The sequence below is a fragment of the Vespula vulgaris genome, chromosome 12 (genome assembly GCF_905475345.1).
Source record: "Vespula vulgaris chromosome 12, iyVesVulg1.1, whole genome shotgun sequence".
Taxonomy (NCBI): Eukaryota; Metazoa; Arthropoda; class Insecta; order Hymenoptera; family Vespidae; genus Vespula; species Vespula vulgaris.
This window is the reverse complement of record NC_066597.1, coordinates 4,225,001-4,242,875: the sequence shown is the minus strand read 5'-3', so window position 1 is coordinate 4,242,875 and position 17,875 is coordinate 4,225,001. Positions and strand designations below refer to the sequence as shown.

Genomic DNA, 17,875 nt, shown 5'->3' with positions numbered 1-17,875 from the left:
TATTATATATACGTATATATATATGTATATCTGTGTTATTTTTAAAATTATAATAATCGATGCTAAAAAATAGCTTTGTTTTTATAAAATGTATATTTTTAGCATATTATTAAGTTATAAAAATAAATTTTAAATGTTGAGCGATTTAAAATGATATGAAAGAAGCGCCATATTATTCATATACCAAGTATTGTGTTTCCCGCGCTGACTCATGGGGGAATATCGGTTAATTAGCTCGACCTTTTATACGATCCTTTAAAAAGTGTCCTCGATTCGAGACAAACATAATTTCAATTTCCATGTATTTTGAAAGAAATCTGGAATATACAATAATCATGATACATATTTATTTATAGATACTACATTTTATATGTAACTACGTACAATTATAAATCGTAAAAAAATATGTCTTACCTTGCGATTGGAATTTTTGTAAAATTTATGAATAATTTTTATATCCATCTGATATTTCAATATATATATATATATTTCTTTTTTTTTGAACGTCTGTCATAATATTTGTTTCTATTAAAATTAAAACATAGTCATACTATTTGTAAAATATATTACAAAAAAATTCATCTATAATAAATTATTCTAATTATTTTTTGATACATAAATTTAATCAAAAGTAATATATGTTAATTATAAATTATTTATTTATTATATAACAACGTATATGTGTGTATATGTATGTATCATAAATTTCTTTACCTTATTATTTCAAATTTCAATTATAATAAAATAACAAATATACTGAATTTAAAAAAAATATAATTTATATATATATATACATATATATTAATTACATAAAGCATGTATTTCAATTCGAATAAGTATACAATTACATGCGTTCAATTATTATTAACCTTCAATTATATATTCGTACTTGCATTAATCGGAGGCTTTTAGCTTCTATCAGTTATGTATGAAATAACCGTTACACGCGATTGGACAAGAACGTTAGAAAGCACCAATCATTGACAATCATTAAATAGATATAAAATTAACATTTCTTTCTTTTTTATAGAACAAAAATTCTCTAAAATAAAAGACATCATCAAAAACGTGTACTCTTAACTTCTTAAACTACGAAATTTAATTAATAGCAATATTTAAACATATCTCATATTCATTAATGTGTAGCGATTGTATAATCGTTAATTAAAATATAAAAATAAATGTTTTGCAATTTTTCATGTTTCTTCTAATTATCGTTGTATTAAAAAAAAAAAAAAAAAAAAAAAAAAAAAAACTTGTTAATAATTAATAACCAGGCAATATCAATATATATTTAATACGTATATATTTGTCTATGAATATATAATAATAAATATTGAACACAATATGTTCAGTAACGCACTACGTTTACAAAATCTTCTAGATCGACCAATCGGAGCATTAGATAAGCACTTGTTACATTTAAATACGAACGATTGGTAGAGAATCGTGTTGACATCCATTTACCATGGAGATGCACTCTCGTATTACCAACAATTGACCGAGGGATCACTCTGAAATATAGCTTTAGCAAACTAAAATGTATTTTCTTCAAATAAACGGGAAATCTCATTTAGAGGTTCTATCACTATGTTAATATGGAGATTCATTGGTTTTTCTTCACATAGACTTTATGCACACCGTAAATTACGAAAAAGAGTGTCAAGTCGGTGTAGGAATGTGGCACTTCAAAATGGCTGCCAGTCACTTTAGTAATTTACGGCTCTATCTTTCTTTGTTATCGCTTGTATAATTACGACGGTGGATCAAGAAAGAGAACATTTGAATTAATCCAAAAATAGTGTATCATACGTTCAACAGGCACATTATAGTCGTTAAATGGATCTTAGAAAAACGTGAGAACGGAATATGCTCAGGAATCACATTCTCGTCACCATTGCTTTAAAAGAACTTACTTGAAGTATTTCTTTGGCGAACACCTTAATTGTGTGTTGAATAAAGTGTTCAAGAACGACAGATTATATATAGAGAGAATTTCTAATCAATTAAATAGCACCTATGTAGAATAGGTTAAGCTTGGAGATGGGCCCTATCATGTACGAGAATACGATGAGCACTTCTTGAAAATTTTGTGTACACCGATGTCTTACTATAGTTCTTGCAATTTCGCACATAAAACATGCACGAAATTGTAAGCCACTCGATGGTATATAACAAAGCTGATCATTTTATTTTCAATCAGTAACAAGTTTAGCCATCTGTAATTTACAGACTGTATCATAGTACTTCTTCCCATGAATTATAAAAAACATATACTTTTAATGTGACATTAATGCAAGTGAAGTATTTTCATAACGCAGTGTTGCATCCAACCCTTTGTGTATTGTGGATCACCAGACATTATATCGTTTCAACTACCATGACAACCCAGAGCATCTATACAAAAGTACATTAACATCGATTCTGTTCTGTAAGTATTATTGTTAATCATTGTTGTATATATATATTTTTGTTTTCTTATATAATAATATTATTGTTCGTTTATATATCGAGATTATAAAGTTTTTTTTCGATATAAAAAAGGAACATATAATAAATAATAAAAAGAATAATCAAATGAAGTATATTAAAGTTATCTTGTAATATAGTAATTTTTCTTAATTTATAAATAAATGATATCAAGTTTTAACGAGACTACGAGTAAAAAATTTTGGAAGTATCGATATAAAATAATTGACAATATTAATGGTTAAAGGAATAACATATTATTTATGTTGATAGTATGAATGTTAAATATCTATAATCAGATATTTGAATTGTAGATATATATATGCCACAGCCAGATTAAAGCTAGGTCCCTAAGGACCTAGCATGGGCCACTATGAATCCACCTGCGGTCAGCAAATCGAGCACTCGTGGCTCTGGATACCATCAAAAAGCACTAGCTGAAATCCGCAACTCTTTACTACCATTTGCTAACATTGGAGGAGCAGGAGAAGTTGGTTCCAGTGCAGCCAGTACAATATCAACCTTATCCACAACTAGTGGTATCAGTTCAGCATCCGGTCTCAGTGGTCTTTCAGCTGCATCTGGGTGCACAGATAAACCTGATCAACGGCAGGCATTAGCACAGTTATTAGCTATGGGATACTCAGAGGTACGATTGTTATTATTTAATCATTTTATATGACATGGTAATCATTTTCTTATAAAAAAAATGTATATTATGTTATTAATATTAATGTTTGTATTTCATTTTTCAAAAGATTTTCTGTAACTTCTGTATAAATATTAATAATGTTTTTTGGTTACATAAAAATATATAATATTGAAAAATATATTATCTGAAAGTCTATAATTTAAATTATGAAAATTTCTTTCTATACTATATTCAATTAATTCGATATACAGGAAATAGGGTTGCGTGCCCTCAAACTCGCAGGATGGCGCTTAGATGGAGCAATAGAGTTTTTAAAACAAGCACAAGGAGAATCTCTTAATGGGCTTGGTAAACTTAATACCAAGCTGATAAGAAAGCCAAGCTTAGAAAGGGAGTTAAGTCTTCAAAGAGGAAGCCCTGCATTAGATAGTGGTGCAGGAAGTTCACGATCTGACAGTCCACGTTTGACAGAACTTAGTCCACATCCACAATTAAGTCGACAATATTCACCAAGCAATTTTGTAGAACGTGAACCACCTCCACCACCTCCTCCAAGATGTAGTTCTACGCCGCCACCGCCACCACCACCTCATGCTCCATATAGTCAACCAAATGTACCAAGTAATATGCAGCAAATGCTCAAGCGAATGTCTCCCGCTCCAGTTGTACCGACACGACCCCCTCCATCCGCGCCTGGTAATTCTGGATCTACATCAGGATCAGGAAATCCACCTCAAAGGGGTACAAGTCCTGTAGCATCGTCTAATAGCAATACTAATAGCCGCCAACCAATGATCGTGCAGAATGGTCCACAAGTACAACAACAATTATCTCAACAAATGCAAGCACTCAGTATCTATCAAGCATGCGATAGAAATTCAAGTACGCAGGTTGAACCTCCGCCTCCTTATCCGATAGTCCCTTCGTCATCGTCTGGTCCTGTTCAACCACCATCTTACAGTGCTTCTATGCAAAATAGACAAAGTCCCACACAATCTCAACAAGACTATCGAAAAAGTCCTTCGTCTGGTATATACTCTGGTCCAACATCAGCTGGATCACCAAGTCCTATTACTGTGTCCACCATATCTCCGAGTACACAGGCATCCATGGCTAGACCTACACCATTACAGGCTTGGGGAGCACGTCAAGCTAAAACTCAACCACCTATTATTATGCAATCTGTTAAAAGTACTCAAGTACAAAAACCTGTTCTACAAACAGCCATTGCTCCAACGTCTCCTCAACCAATTTGTACAACCAGTAATACACCACCACCTCCTCCATCTTATGCTTCATCGATTCAACAGAAACAACAACAACAACAACCACCACCAGCATACCCTCCTGTCAATAACACTGGTACTGCACCATCAAGTTCTGTAAGTGTAGGTGTTTCAGTAGGTGTGCCAACAACAGAACCCCCTAGTTATGCTACAACGATGCAAGCATTAGCAGCACAACGTGGCATACATCATCCACTTCCTCCTCCTCCTTACGGAACGGCCACAGAAGACACCTCTGGGATTTCTACAGTAGAAAGTAATTCAGCACCTCGATCTTCTCCAATTGCTCATCATCCTCCATTACAAAGAAAATATTCACCAGTGGACAATTGTCCACACTCGGTGGAGACACCACCTTTACCTCCAGTAGCATCGACCTCTGTATCTGCAAGAAATAATAATAATCACTCATCTTTACCAGATGGAAATGGAGGAAAAGGGGGAAGTGCACCGTCATCTTATAAAATTAAGCATCAATCTCCTATTCCTGAACGAAAACATATGAGTAAAGAAAAAGAAGAAGAACGTAGGGATTGTAAAGTTCGTAATTATTCTCCTCAAGCATTCAAATTTTTTATGGAGCAACATGTTGAAAATGTACTGAAATCTCATAAACAACGCCTATATCGACGTCTTCAATTAGAAACAGAAATGGCTAAAATAGGCCTGAGTGCAGAAGCACAGTGCCAAATGAGAAAGATGTTATCACAAAAGGAATCTAATTACATTCGATTAAAACGTGCAAAAATGGACAAATCTATGTTTACAAAAATAAAACCTATCGGTGTTGGTGCTTTTGGAGAGGTAACACTTGTAAGAAAGCTTGATACTAATCAATTTTATGCAATGAAAACATTACGCAAAGCTGATGTACTGAACAGAAACCAGGTGGCTCATGTTAAAGCTGAACGCGACATTCTAGCGGAAGCTGATAATGAATGGGTCGTTAAATTATACTATTCGTTTCAAGATAAGGATAATCTATATTTTGTGATGGACTATATACCAGGAGGAGACTTGATGTCTTTGCTTATTAAATTTGGTATTTTTAAAGAACCATTAGCAAGGTTTTACATTGCTGAACTTACATGTGCAGTTGAAAGTGTTCACAAAATGGGATTCATTCACAGAGACATTAAACCAGATAATATTTTAATTGATCGCGATGGACATATAAAACTGACAGACTTTGGACTTTGTACAGGATTTCGCTGGACTCATAATTCTAAATATTACCAGCAAAACGGTAAACATTTATTATATGTAATCATTTATTAGAAATATTATTATTATATTCTTATAAAGAAATAACTGCAGTATTTTGTATTCATATCTTTTATTTACTGTTAATGATTTGTTGTCACGTTATACTTGCATTCGCTATTTAGCTTATAAAAAGATTTGAAATTAGTACATTGTAACAGGTTCTTTATTTGGACTACATAATTAATTTTATATTTTGTAATCGATCAATAGGTCATGGTAAACAAGATTCGATGGATCCAGCTGACGACTGGAACAACGAGTGTCGCTGTATTCAATTAAAACCATTGGAACGCAGGAGACATAGAGAACATCAAAGATGTTTAGCACATTCACTAGTTGGAACACCAAATTATATTGCGCCAGAAGTGTTACAACGCACAGGATATACTCAGTTATGTGACTGGTGGAGTGTGGGTGTAATTTTATATGAGATGCTAGTTGGTTCTCCACCTTTTCTTGCCAATACACCAGCTGAGACTCAATACAAGGTTGGTAAAATATATAAGCTATCTATTTAAATTAAACAGATACTCTGAATATATATTACTGTTTATTGTATGTTTACAGGTCATTAATTGGGAGACCACACTTCATATCCCTAAACAAGCAAATCTATCACCTGAAGGTATGGATTTAATATTAAAACTTTGCGTTGGCGCAGATCGTCGATTAGGTAAAAATGCAGATGAAGTCAAGAGTCATCCATTTTTTGCAAGTATTGATTTTGAAAAAGGGCTACGCCGACAGGTAGCACCTCACATACCTCGCATACAATACCCTACAGATACAAGTAATTTTGATCCTGTGGATCCTGACAAGTTAAGAAATTCTGAATCCTCAGATTCTAATAAGTCAGACGAATTATTAGATAATGGAAAACCATTTCACGGTTTCTTTGAATTCACATTTAGGCGCTTTTTTGATGATGGTGGTGGTCCTGCATATCCTAGTCGAATAAGTTTGGATGATAATGATAATCAAGGTCCTGTTTACGTATGACAATAGGCTAGTTAAAAGAAAACGAAAAAAGAAACAAATTATAAATCTCATCAGATATCAAAATTATTGGTGTCTTAAACTGCAACCAGTATCATATCTTTCTAAAGTTTTTTCAGCATTGTGTGGTTAACTAAATTACACGAAGTCGCAATTTTTTTTTCAACTTATACGTATATGAATACAAACGTATCGTACTATATAGTTAGAAAAAAGAAAATATTACGTTAAAGAAAGTACACATATTACACTAGTGTATTTTTCTTTTTTTTTTTTGTCATTATTACAGATTTTTATATTTTAGAACTGATTATAATTGTTTTCATGCTTTGTTAGCGCGACTGTACTTCTCGAATAGTACTATATTTGACTTAAATCATTAAACTTTCACATATCTGCAAAACTGTCCACTACACATTGTTGTGTTTCTATGAAATCACAAATTATTATGGGCATTTATATGAAATACCACATCTAAATTTTGTATGTATATTGCGTCTTAAATAATGCCCTATATAATATAGCTTGAGTGATCAGGATCGTTTTCTATTCCATAACGTGCGATTATAACATATGGCTAAGAAAAGAGGCAGGGTAACTTTAATGGCACAAGTTTACCTTGATACAGTAATGGCCAATAGACACGAAGGGGTAGAAATAAAATGATTAATGGCTAGGCAATATATTCTCATGAAGCATGTTTTTGCAAATATTTTGCTTGCCATTTATTTTCATTTAGATTGGCTTCATATCAGAAAGTACGTGTTTAGTACGTTTCAACGAGTACTGTGATATTGCAGATAATAATAATAAGAGTTATGCGGCTTTTAAATATATTGGTCCTATTTAACATTTTCTTTTATATCAAATGCTATGTCGAATATAATTATAAATAATGATAATAATTATTATTATTATTAAACTATTAATTATTATACTGTATAGATTTGTGAATGGATGTAATGTGTTCATTGCGTATTATGCAGCTTTTAATTGTCTAAACATTTTTTAATATCTTCATATGCTAAGAAATATTATTGATGAATTGTTACACTATATACATTACATACATATTTCTTATAAACCTAATCCCTGGAATATAATTCTCGGAATTATTGTTATTTGAAAGCAAAAGGGAAAATCGTTAATGAAGAAGTCGTATATTATTTTGCACAATAAAATTTTGAAATCGAAAATTTTAAATTAAATAAAGGTAACTCGACTTTTGTAAAATACTTGTAACTAATTTCATTGCTGGCACAGTATCGTTTTTATAGTCAAGTTGCCATTGTTTATAAAGAAACAATTACAATAAGAATGTTAACAATAGAAAGAAACTTGTATATATGTATGTATATATATATTATTCTATGAAATGATTTATTATAATCTTTGTCTTATCGAAAGTGAGTCCAAAATCAGATATATTTTGTTATCTATTTCTTTCAAGCTGCAGAAATCAATATTATTTATGTAATGGCAATGGTGTACCTTACAGCATTAAAAAGTGCCTTCTTTAAATAATCTTGTATTCAGGATTAAAATATTCTCTTCAAAATCTCTCTTCTGACTGCCGTTTCATCCTGTCTTCCAACATCAGCTCATTTGGAGAACAAATATTTAAAAATTTTTATATGCAGATCATAAATATTGTATATGATACAATATATAAGAATTGACACAAAATAATATACTATTTTGAAACGATTAGAATTTAACGAAATAACTGATTTATCGAGTACAAGCAATATTAAAATTTAATTATTGCATTACTTGACTGTTGGAAGTGGAACAGTGTACTAATATTGTATGTACTATGTACAAAGCTAAGACTAAACACTTATCCATACTAATTTATTATTGAGGAAAACTATATCTTCATTAACTGTGCCTTTGAAATATTAGAAAAATAACATCATTGTTATTTTTTTAATACCTTTCATGCTATAATCTATTTTTTCAAAGTTGAAATGTAATAGTAATTAGAAACGTGTATTTCTATATCGTACATTCTATTGCCATAATTAAAATAGATGGTTAAAAAAAGAAAACTATATACAATCTTCTATGGTATATAATTTTATCAATAATATTTTTGTGGCATCATAAGAGCAGACAATTTTAAACTGTACTTGTAATAAATTGTGTATCTCGAAAATATTAGAAAAAAAAAAATGCAATAATACATTATATCTCAAAAAATACATTTTGTTTTGAATTTATACTCTATACTTATAAAAGAAATTGTAGATTAGTATAGAAAAGAATTATGTTTGACATTCGAATTATTTAATGATACCAAAATTTTTTGAACTGAAGTAGAAATAATATAATGTAAATAATTTAATTATTCGTATTTATTCGATAATTATGGATCAGTGTTAAGTCTGTTGAGATAAAAACACAGTACTGTAATCTCTTTTCTAACGCTGTAAAGGTAAGACATATTTATTTAGAAATTGTTAAAAACAATTATTGTTAGCAAAATTTATGACATTATGAAATTCGAATTTTTATTATCGGTTTCTGAAAATTGGTGATATTCGTTATTAATATTTATATATAAATTTATATATATTTATACCAGGTCTCAATTAGAGTATTTATTTTTTTAACGAAACATATCAATTAGGTAAAATAATGAAAATTTGCAGGTAATATGAAAGTCGAATTTTGTACATCACATCTCTCATAAATAATGGATACCAAAGGGATTCACAACTACTATCATAAAATTAAATCTTTGTATACTACAACCTTGCATTATATTGTTTATTTCTGCTATATATATATATTTTTTTTTTGATTTTTGTGTGTATAACTTTAAGTACTGCAAATGAGTGAGACATTTTATCTTAAGATTAATGTATCATATTGCAGTACTAATACCATAATAATAAAGACTTTAAGTGAATTTTAATTTTAATAATATGGTTTTCAAACAACTTTATTATTTAAATAATGCTTTAGAATAAATAACACATTATTCTGTTTGTAATACATTACGCTATACATATATATTACACTTGCTATTATTTAACGATCACATATACATAGATAGCATTTTTTGGCTTTGTTAAGCTTTAAAATTTAGCAATCATTAAGTACCTCCTGCTCCATACGAGAATGTAATACATACATTTTTATTGCACACTGAGTGTGCATATAATGGTTTAGTTATAGATGTTACAATAAAGTAATATTTGTTGAATTGCTATCTGGCATCGAAAGACTCAGCTCAACTAATAAATATAGTATCATACTTGTTCGTTTTCATGCATTGAATTATTTTAATATTATATTATCCTATACAACAGATCTGTCAACTCATGAAAGTAATTTATGAATTTTTAGTTGTACATTTTGTAATAAATCACTTTTGCCTTGTAATTATATTATACAAATATACGACAAGTTAGTTCGATAAGTTAGAATATATATAAAACATTGTACATACTTTAGACAATTAATCTAAATTAAAACAATCTTCAGTGCTTATATGTTGTAGCTTTTTGTGTTTAAATTTTTTTATCATTCATCTAATATAAGATCATAAATCTATTACTATAGGGTTGTTAATATGCATTCTTATAAGATATATAAGTTATAATGGTGGCTATAGTGGCTACACAATTTATCACACAATTGTGTATGAGAGTACCTTTCGAAAATCATTTTTCATTTTTAATTTCTGATAAAAAACATTTAGTGATCTTATTTAGTAATTTGTATTTATTGTATAAAAAAAGAAATAATTAAAATGCCATATGGATAAATCATAAATAATATTTATTTGTCTTCATATAAAATTTATAAAGTTTTTTAAATTCTAATACTATTTTTGGTACAAAATTCATATGATCAATATCTGATATATTAAGAAGGCACTTATACTTTATAAAAAAAAGTACATATAAGGTCACATACAACATAAATTGAGAAAAAATTGTAAAATTTCTTTAAGAGTATTCAATGAGATTCTTTTAAAGGAGAGATGAATTTGAAAAGATTTATATAAAATAATGTTTTATATTAAAAATCTCTTAAAATTTATGGACGGCAATATGATAAGTATCTATAATTATTAATAATTCTTTAAAAAGACTAAACATAAAAATATGGACGGCATATGAAAATATCCGTTTAACATAAGTCATATAACTAATGGAAAACAATTTTACATAATATAAATCTAATAAGATCTTATATTTATCTCCTAAGTAATGGATTAATTGCTATTATTAATGACAGAATTATGACCCAACTTGCTTGAATCGAAGATGCACCAGCTATACGGCATTTGAACATATCGTACCTGTTGATACAATTAATTTAATTTATAACTATTTTATTCTTAAATTAAGTAAAAAGAATCATTCGAATTAAATTAATGAACTTAGTGGTATTAGTAATAGGTAAATTATTTTAGTATCAGAAATATAATAAATTATTATTAATGCCGTTACCTTGTTTCTTTGTCATTGACAATATTACTAAACTCTGCCTCTACTAGCTGCCCATCGTAATATGTAATATAATCTTCAAAAGGGTATTCAAAGCCTTGTTTACATTCACATTTATATCCACCAGTTTCAAAACCTCTGCCAAGAATGGGTACACACTGTAACATGATCCATTAATAGAAACATATGTAAAGCATTTATTTCGTATTATAAATAGGTCATTTAATTTCGGATAAACCAGATATACCAAAGAAATTTCTTATTATCTAACTGTATAATTATGTATACATAGACACACACATCATTCATTTATAATCATTTCCTCTTATAGCATAATATAAACTTACATATGATGTTTTCTTATCACATTTATGTGTATCTTTAAATGCATTTGGACGGTAAAATTTATCATCACATTGATTGATATCTAATTGAAGTAAATCCATAGTAACGGCAACCACACCCCTGTAAATATTATTTTAATGTAATACTGCTTTATTTAATCACATATGAAATATTTTATGTTAATGTTTTAAATGAAAACAAATTGATTTGAGATTACTTACTTAAATTCTAATTTTTCTCTTAAGCTATCCCAACCAAAGAATGGAGATGCATAAGTAATTACCCATTTTTTCACTTTACCATTGCAATCAAAATATGGAACTGTCCAATAACCATGATTCAGATTTGCTGCTCTATATGATTCATTTGAATTATTATATGAATAAACTAAATTTGATTTAAATTAATTCATATGTAATTAATTTATCAACAATACTTACCTATAATGGTTTGGATAGTGTTCGTATTTTTTAAGATATTCGCCTGTTTCATTGTATCTAATTTTTATTTTCATGTAGAATTTCTCCAAATCATCAAAATTAGCTGCCCATCTTTGTTTCAAAAATTGGAAATAATTCTTTCTAGTGTAAACTTCATCTGTAAATATACGTAAAAAAAAAAAAAAAATAGAAATCATTCACATGATACAAGTAATAATTAGATATAGTTACATAACAATTTTAATGGTTTACCTGTGTCATTTAATCTAGCTAAGTCTTCGAGTTTAAACTTCCGTGTATTCAGTTCAGTTTTATAAGCAAACGGTGCAAAAAATGTCCTATTAGTAAATTTATTTCTATCCCAGAATGTTCCTGCAGACCAGATTTTAGTATCTCCAAGAATTAAAGCTAGCGTTTCACCTATCATTTGATCTTCTGTAAGAGGTTTATCAGCCACTCTTTTACCAGAATAAACTTCATGTGAATCAGATATTTGCAGAAATGCACTAATAAAATTAGCAAGTCTGGTTGCCATTTTTGCTTCATTTTCGAAAAACTCTTCTGCTCCATAACCTATATCACCATCCAAGACTAAATCTTGTGCCGAATACCTAATTACAATTGATAATGTATCATTCATTGTTATATAACAGTATATAATATTTTGTTCAAATTACAAATAAGAAATATACTTTTTACATGTTTTCGCATTTATACTGGAAATGAATTTTAAAGTTTGATCAATATTTATTTTTTCAGAATGTAAATTGTCAGGCCCTGTTGTGAGATTTCTATACTGATAATACTGCTCGAGATATCTCTCTCTAATATAATATTTTGCCTTCTCCCATTGTACTGGCATTTTTTGAATCCCTGCAACAAAGCAAATAGAAACATGATTTTATCTCATTTAATTATATACATTACATATTGATGACATACATCCTATTTTGCTACAATCAAATCCATTATAATATTGTTCTTGAGTTGCTCTTTCAATAATTTCTCCGAGATACGGTCGACGTACAACGGTTGGTAATCTATAACCTGGCTTGCATCTACATTGATATCCCCCTCTTCGAAATCCCCATCCATGCAATGGTTCACACTGAAAATAAATCATATTAATTTATTAATTAACAAATTTACTGTTGTACAAATGAATAAATGCTATATAAAAGTATAGTCAACACAACAATACAATTTATAACTATACAAAAATGAATTACCTCTGTAGTTTCTGTTTTACATCGTGCAGTATTCATAAATCTATTTGGTCCATTATTTCCTTTACCTTTTGGACATTGATTTATATCTATTCTATCAAAATCCATTTCCAATACAGACACAGCAGTATATCTAAATTTATTATTTATTTATTAATTGAAAATAATAGAATAATATAACATCAGAATATTATCCAATATTAAAATAGTATTATAAAAAACTCACGTTGGATATTCAATATGTCTAAACCCTGTATGTCGTGGATACACATCTGCAACTGGTACTACAGCAGCTACAAGCCAACGGTTGGATCTTTCACAATCAAAGTAAGGTCTAGTCCATTTCACAGGTCCAGGATATTCATCAGCACCTTTAAAAATAAATATATAAAATATGATGTAATAATAGATATTTTAATTTAGTAGATATATCTTTTACCTGGAGGTCCATGGAATGTAAAAGTTTCATTAGTATTATTAGCATAACGAATTTCAACTTGATAAGTAGCTTTAGTATCATGTCTTTTCTCTACATTATCAGGTAACCATTTTCTGTACCTAATATATGATTCAAAGGATTATATATTATATAAAAGTAATGTAATGTAAATAACGAATAAGATAATTTTTTCTTTAATGTACTGTTAAAATATGATATAAAAAAATATTTACCATTCATTTATCCTATAGTAATCTGTTGTATAATCTTTGCTAAGAGTATCACTAGGAAATGCACCAAGATCTTGTACAGTAAACGTATTACGAGTAGATATTCTTTCAAGATGTATAGGATCATTAAAATCATCAGCTCTGAACGTTCTTGGTGCAAATCTTGGCATTGTTTTATTAAAGAATCCTCTATAAGATGGAGAATATGACATATTTGGTGCAAAATAGATAGCAGAAGCATTTATATACGGATTAGCAGACACATCAGCAACTGTAGATAATATGTAATACATCATGCCTGGATCATAAGTATCATTAATAGCTGGTCTTATAAATCGAGATTGAAGTATATAACTCCAAAAAAACGATCTACTCAATGCCATGTTGTGTAAATGTAACAGAGCTGTTCTATTTGGAAATACAGGATTAATATTAATATCCTTTATATCTGGCAAATGTGAAACAGAATCCTCTGGTAAATATAGGTCACCAAGATATTGTATAGGGCAGTTATCGGCATTAACTTTATCCATTTTAAATCGAATTTCATCAAATGGATCTCTTACTTGCCATTCATATTGACCAACAACGCCCAATAGAAGGCAAATGATCACTAACGTTAGACGAATATAAAAAATCATCTTTCTGATAATCTTAATTCTTCTATTTGATATAAATGCACTGCTTACACGTTAACTTCCATATTAAATATAAAACTTATGTTTCGTATGAACACTTTAACATTACTTCTTTGATTGATTTCATATAAATTTACGTGATTAATCTCTGTAATCAATTATTATAAACACGCCCAATACTAACAACGACGCTAAAACCATGGGCGTTTTCCAATTCCAAACACATAACGCATGGCACGTATTTTTTCAATGATACCAAACTAAGAGAAAGAGAATTCTGTATGCACATTTCTTATAGGTGCGCTGATATCGCTTTTATTCACGCACCCTAATGGTCAAATTTTTCATTATTTTTTTCTCATTTTATGTTGTATAAAAATTAATTTTTTTGTTTCCTCTCAGTATAATTTAATACAATACACAAATAAAATCTATTGACTTAACTATGCTATTTCATATCGTTATTAACCATGTAATAAGTAATACAAATCAGCAACTTACATTAAATCTTTAATTATGCTAAATAGCAGTAAAAATTAAATATAAATATACACTTGTTATAACTATTTATTTAATAATCAAAAAATAAGCTTCATTTTCTTCATTGAAAAAGATCAAAAATTTTTTAAGTTTCTATTTATATTTGAATATCGCGCTCTCATTAATTACTGATCGCGCGATGTTAAGACCAATCAAAGAAATCTTCAATATATAAGAAATAATATAGTACATCACATGCCTTGAAAAATTTATTTAAAAATTGATTATGCAATTGCAAAATTCTCAATGGTATTTATTACCGAAGACATCCTTCAATAGTGAAAGAAAATTCATTTCCTGTTGCTTACGTTCAGTGTGATCGTGTATTTTTAAGAACGTGTAACGATTTTACTATCTATTTTATTTCATTACACTTGCAATTAGTACGTAACATAGAGAAGAATTACTCTGCAAAAAAAAATGAATCGTATAAAGAAAATTATTTCCAGTAAAGAAACTCGAGATTATTTTCTGAGGCAAGTAATATATGCACTCTCATTCTTCTTGTTTTATAGTTAAATTGGTGATCCTTTTTTGTTTTAGTACACATTTTTGGGGACCAATTGCAAATTGGGGTATTCCAATTGCTACTATTGCGGATATAAAAAAAGATCCAAAATTTATTAGTGGTAAAATGACTATCGGTTAGTATTCATATTTTCGTAGTTTCGTATAGGTTATGTTTTCGTATGTGGAATACAAATATCACCTTTTAATATTACAACAATAAATTAATCCAATTAAATAGATCAATTTATTAAACACTTTCTATAAGAATTATACAAACGTGAGAAAATATAGATTTATAATGTTTAACTTAGATCTCTCTATTGATTAATCTTTTTAATAAAAAAGTTTCCTATTATTATGTCATCGTAATTATTGTTAAAATTCTTTATATTACAGAAATCTTTATATCAGTCTAAATATTTATAGTTAACTATACAAATGAGTGTTTGTACAAGAAGATATTACTTACTAATAACTGTCTGATATAGTTTATAAGATATTTAATTTTACAGATATTTCACCTTTTTATGGTATTTTTTAAATCAAATTTTTATTTATGTATTGATTTTGTATGTTATAATCGTCTTATATTTAACGTTAATTACTCTTAAAAATTTTATAGGGAAAACGATCTTTCTCATAAATTTTTAGACGTTAATACTAATCTTTTTTAGCTTTATGTGTATATTCAGCAGCATTTATGAGATTTGCAATCAGAGTGCAGCCACGCAATATGCTACTTTTTGCTTGCCACTTTGTCAACGAAGGAGCACAAATTACTCAAGGTTGTAGATTTATAAAATATCACTATCTAGATAAGAAAAAGCCAGAAGAATAAAGAATAATGAATATCCCAACTGCCAAAGAAAAGAATGGTTCAAAAAACTTACAGTTTAATATTTTCAAATATTATAGTATACTGATAGGTATTTCTTAACTTAAATATCTGTATATAAAAAGGAATATTCACTGTTATACCTAATAAATGTAGATGATTGGTATAATGTGTTTCTTACAAACATATGTATCATAATTATTATGTACAGACAAAAATAAAAATGTTTAATATTTTTATATTTTGTACATTAAGATAATTATATTAACTAGAATTAATAAAATAATTACATCATTATCTATGTAGTCAAATAAATAATGATTTGATTTTATGGTTGAATTCGTGTAAAAATCAATAATATTTATTTGTAAATTAAATTTCTATAACTATTTTCATAATAGATAATTCATTTTTATATATGACCATTAAATTGTATTATAAGAAGATAGTCATTTGTATAGAATATATTGATAAATATGTATAATTTTTTTCAAGTGTAATACACAATCAACGTATTTGCGCATCACGTGTGCGCAGATTCGCGATTACTTACAAATTATAAGTAATGTTTTCAAAATTTAAATGTGATGTTGTCTTTTTTGTTCTTGTATTTGTCTGTATTTCTCACCCTTCAGATCATAACAGCTTTGATAATTTTCTATATTTGGTACTATTTTAAACAACAACGAGATTCTAGACTCATTTAATTTTGTTTCATCGTTTTAATTCCCTATAACGTCACGTGCCATAGTTCGTATGGATATTTCGAAATAAAGCATTGGAAAAACGGAGAAAAGATCGCGCTATATTAGAGCGTACATCATCGTTGATTGTGTATAATTGTGATTTTTATACATTTTGCAATATTCGAATTTCTTTCTGATATAACAAAAAAAAAGTTTTTACTAACATATCAATTAGTTTCAAAGTAGATTTTATTGTGATAAAACGATCAAGATTATTTTTCAAGAAACTCATGATCTTCACATGATTGAAGTTATCAAGATTGGTAAGCTTATTTAGAAATTTATTATGCTTTTCATTAATTCTATTTATTGTAATTATATTATTTTTATGATTGTTTTCTTTTATTCATCACTAATTTCAGTATATTTAGAATATATGTCTGTATGCTGCGTGTGAATGTGTAAAATTTGTCACCAAGTGTGTTGCTCCATAGTTGAAATTTAGTTTGCAATGAGATATATGGTACTATTGTGAATGTCTCGATATTAAATATGATCTTTGTCTCCCTCCTCTATCATCGAACTGGTTCTCTGTCCAAACTATCTCACATTCTGTTTCTCATACACGTATATTCGCAGCCTATGTATTTCACACAGTTAAATACGTTTGCTTGAAGTCCAGTTTCTCCTTTCAGCTACCTAGCCTAAAAAATCTGGATGCATAAGTAATTGCTTATTCCTTTTCTTTGCCGTTATATTCGCAATACAGAACTGACCACTGACTAGGGTTCAGGTTTACTATCTTGCTAGGATATCCCATATATCCCTCACTCATTAGAATGAAGTATACCTTT

At 28.7% G+C, this 17,875-nt stretch overlaps 3 protein-coding genes across 4 annotated transcripts; 2 read left to right on the top strand and 1 right to left on the bottom strand.

Annotated features, from left to right (window-relative positions):
* Positions 1-1,373: 1,373 nt before the first annotated feature.
* Positions 1,374-8,698, top strand: LOC127068281 (serine/threonine-protein kinase Warts). Of its 2 annotated transcripts, XM_051004233.1 has the most exons (6): positions 1,374-2,167; positions 2,322-2,431; positions 2,784-3,118; positions 3,373-5,653; positions 5,884-6,161; positions 6,241-8,698. In XM_051004233.1, exons 3-6 carry the CDS (start codon positions 2,843-2,845, stop codon positions 6,670-6,672), a joined length of 3,267 nt encoding a protein of 1,088 aa, XP_050860190.1. In that variant the 5' UTR covers positions 1,374-2,167; positions 2,322-2,431; positions 2,784-2,842; the 3' UTR covers positions 6,673-8,698. The 2 variants fall into 2 exon arrangements, with proteins under 2 accessions (XP_050860190.1, XP_050860189.1); XM_051004232.1 differs by having other exon boundaries at positions 1,374-2,431.
* A 1,906-nt stretch (positions 8,699-10,604) lies between these two features.
* Positions 10,605-14,702, bottom strand: LOC127068283 (uncharacterized). Its single transcript, XM_051004234.1, has 12 exons — positions 13,816-14,702; positions 13,583-13,701; positions 13,370-13,514; positions 13,147-13,276; positions 12,860-13,025; positions 12,610-12,790; positions 12,170-12,528; positions 11,918-12,074; positions 11,699-11,830; positions 11,480-11,597; positions 11,136-11,290; positions 10,605-10,984 (listed from the first exon to the last, which is right to left on the bottom strand). Exons 1-12 carry the CDS (start codon positions 14,451-14,453, stop codon positions 10,879-10,881), a joined length of 2,406 nt encoding a protein of 801 aa, XP_050860191.1. The 5' UTR covers positions 14,454-14,702; the 3' UTR covers positions 10,605-10,878.
* A 424-nt stretch (positions 14,703-15,126) lies between these two features.
* LOC127068084 (mitochondrial pyruvate carrier 1) lies at positions 15,127-16,674 on the top strand. The gene is made up of 3 exons (XM_051003762.1): positions 15,127-15,466; positions 15,534-15,634; positions 16,175-16,674. Exons 1-3 carry the CDS (start codon positions 15,411-15,413, stop codon positions 16,336-16,338), a joined length of 321 nt encoding a protein of 106 aa, XP_050859719.1. The 5' UTR covers positions 15,127-15,410; the 3' UTR covers positions 16,339-16,674.
* Positions 16,675-17,875: the final 1,201 nt, after the last annotated feature.